Source organism: Centrocercus urophasianus, unplaced genomic scaffold, assembly GCF_019232065.1.
Source record: "Centrocercus urophasianus isolate 14NV4802_14NV808 unplaced genomic scaffold, USGS_Curo_1.0 seq_20, whole genome shotgun sequence".
Lineage (NCBI taxonomy): Eukaryota > Metazoa > Chordata > Aves > Galliformes > Phasianidae > Centrocercus > Centrocercus urophasianus.
Window position 1 is genome coordinate 14,653,406 of NW_024884756.1, and position 2,780 is coordinate 14,656,185.

Genomic DNA, 2,780 nt, shown 5'->3' on the forward strand with positions numbered 1-2,780 from the left:
TGTGTGTGTGTGTGTGTGTGTGTGTGTGTGTGTGTGTGTGTGTGTGTATACAGCTTTACTTTTGAGCACCTGAAGGCCTGTTCATGAGCTGGAATCTGCACCCACAACTTGCCTAAAACTTGGCACGTGAAATAAAGCTGGATGCCTGAGGGATGCCTGGGTACTGCATCCAAGCTGGGATTTTTTGGCAGTTCGATTCTTTGTTGCTCCAGAAAGCTTGTTAAGCATCCTGCCCTCAGCCCCTGGTGTTTTTTTTGTAATGCAGAATAAAGTGATAATGTGCCAAGGATGTCACCGAGTAAGAGCGATTATTCAGGATGGGATTACTTCGTTGTGGCGGTGTCCTCTGCTCTTACTCTTCCAAGGAATCGCCATCTGCTGCCACAAGACAGTAGTCTTGCTACAAAGATGCTGAAGTTTATTGTAAAATGTTCGTTTTTCCCTTCCTGCTTGTTAGGCTCCTTGTGTCCTATAGCCCCCACTGACATCACTGCTTTGTTCCTTGCCGCCATCCTCTCTAAATTGCATTTCCTTGCAGCTCAGCAGGGAAAGCGTTGTGCTTTGGGATGCTGTCATGCTTCCTTTCTATCTACGTCCTCCAGGACAGCATAAGAGTTGGCTGTTTGGGTTCCTGTTCCAACAGCTATTAATTGCTCCCATAGCTTCTTTGTGCAATCTCTCCATATGCTCAGCACAAATTATGTTAGATCAGTGTGTCAGAAGTAAAACTTGGGATTACAGTTACTGCATCTGCAGAAAAATATTTGTTCCTCCTTCCTCCACGAATTTCCTTAACTATTTACGCAGTCTTCAGCTGAAATGGGAGATGAGTTGGATAGCCCTTTTTGGTTCATTGTGATAGTCTTAATTTTTGTAGGCAAAACCAAAGTCCCAGCAGAGTGGATGAGTCTAGAGCATTTTGGTACCTGCTTCAAATGAAGGCAGGTTTGTATTCTAACCTCTGTGTCTTCATTCTACGCTGAATATATGACTGTAGGTTGCTGTTATCCTATGACCACAGAAAGTATGTGTGAACTGAGAGTCTAAGAAAAGGAAAGAAAGTTTTTTTTGTTTTTTTTTTTCTGAAGCCTGTAATGGTTTACTTATTGCAGTGTGGAAAATGGGTGAAACTTCAGCTGGCTGAATCAACACCAAATTTATTAGAAATTGGCAGCAATCAAGACGAAACAAAAAAACTGCTACAAGATCATGAACTCCTCCTCACTAAACTTAAGGTAAGATCTGATAAAGCAACACAGAATTATATGAAGTCATTATAGGTGTGTGGGTCTGCTGTTGTGATGTTTCTTAGTTAACTCCACACAGAAAACATAGCTTTGTATTTGTCAGTGTAACAGATCAAATTTAAGCCTATACACTGAAAAAATATGCTTAGTGACAACTGATTTTGTGAAAACTGCAACAAAGATATGATATTTTCCACTTCATTGTCAAGTGAAAAATTCCTACAGTCTTCAATAACTGCTGAATGCAATGAACTATCACACTTTTTATTTATTCTCCAATGGTATGAAAAGTTTGATTAGAATATAATAACAACTGTAAACACAACCAAGCATTTTGGAAGTGTGAACAAGAAATTTGAGGTATGTTTACACTGAATGCTAATTGAAGTAAGCTGTAGTAAAAATGAAAACGTAGCATTGGCTATTACTTGTCTTGAAATAAGATTTTAGCTGATTAACAAGTTAAAGTCAAATTATAGCACTTCAGAGAGCAGAATTTGGACATAATAACATATTTACATGGATAAGTTTAATACTGTATGTAGAGAATATAATCTAATATAGTACATAATATGAAATTTGTATAACATGGAGAAAAACAGTACCACGGAAGAAAATACAGGAAAAAAACAAACAAACAAACAAAATTGCCACTAGATAACACAGAGGGTGATTCCACTGTATTTACTTGTGCAAATGCCTGATCTTTATTGCCATCTAACAATGGTATGCTTGGAACCAGGTACTGTACTTGCATTTGGAATTAATTTTTAATAGTCTAAAAAGGATAAAGATGAAGCTAAACTCTTGTGCTCCAGTCCAACTACCCCTCCTACAGTTCTGTGGAGTAAGTAAGAAATATCAGAGTAGCTTACTTCTAAAAATGAAAGTATTCATCACAGAATCATAGAATGGCCTGGGTTGAAAAGGACCACAATGATCACCTAGTTTCAACCCCCCTGCTATGTGCAGGGTCACCAACCACCAGACCAGGCTGCCCAGAGTCACATCCAGTCTGGCCTTGAATGCCTCCAGGGATGGGCCATCCACAACCTTCTTGGGCAACCTGTTCCAGTGTGTCACCATCCTCTGTGTGGAAAAACTTCCTCCTACAATTCCAAGTAGTAAACGTCTTGTATCTAATCTTATCTTAATGATGATTGTTTCTATGATTAATTCTTGATGAGTAGGAAAAGCTGCCTCATTGCTTATCATCTGCCTGTAATGTTTCAAAATATTAGGGATTTACAATGTAGCAAGGGGAAAAAAAATTTCTACTGTACTTCATTAAAAGGAAGAGAGGATGTAATATTTACAAATTGATTTTTTTTTTTTTTTTTTGAGCTGCAAATAGTTCACAAGACAAAACAATAGTTAAGACGTGATTGTCTTGGATCCTCAAGGCATAATTGCAACTGTTGTGGAATTTTTCAGTCACCAGAACAAAGTAAAACACTGTCACAGCTTTGAATATTTGGTGGTGGTGTTTGTGTGTGTGGTTTCTTTTTCTTTTTTTTTTTTTTTTTTTTTTTT

The 2,780-nt window shown here is 38.0% G+C and overlaps 1 protein-coding gene across 1 annotated transcript in view; it reads left to right on the forward strand.

Moving 5' to 3' along the window:
- Positions 1–2,780, forward strand: part of CCDC141 (coiled-coil domain containing 141) — a 58,581-nt gene that overhangs the window by 4,794 nt on the left and 51,007 nt on the right. The window contains exon 4 of the mRNA XM_042822548.1: positions 1,113–1,235. Coding sequence (XP_042678482.1) covers positions 1,113–1,235 — 123 coding nt within the window. The remainder of the gene's footprint in view (positions 1–1,112; positions 1,236–2,780) is intronic.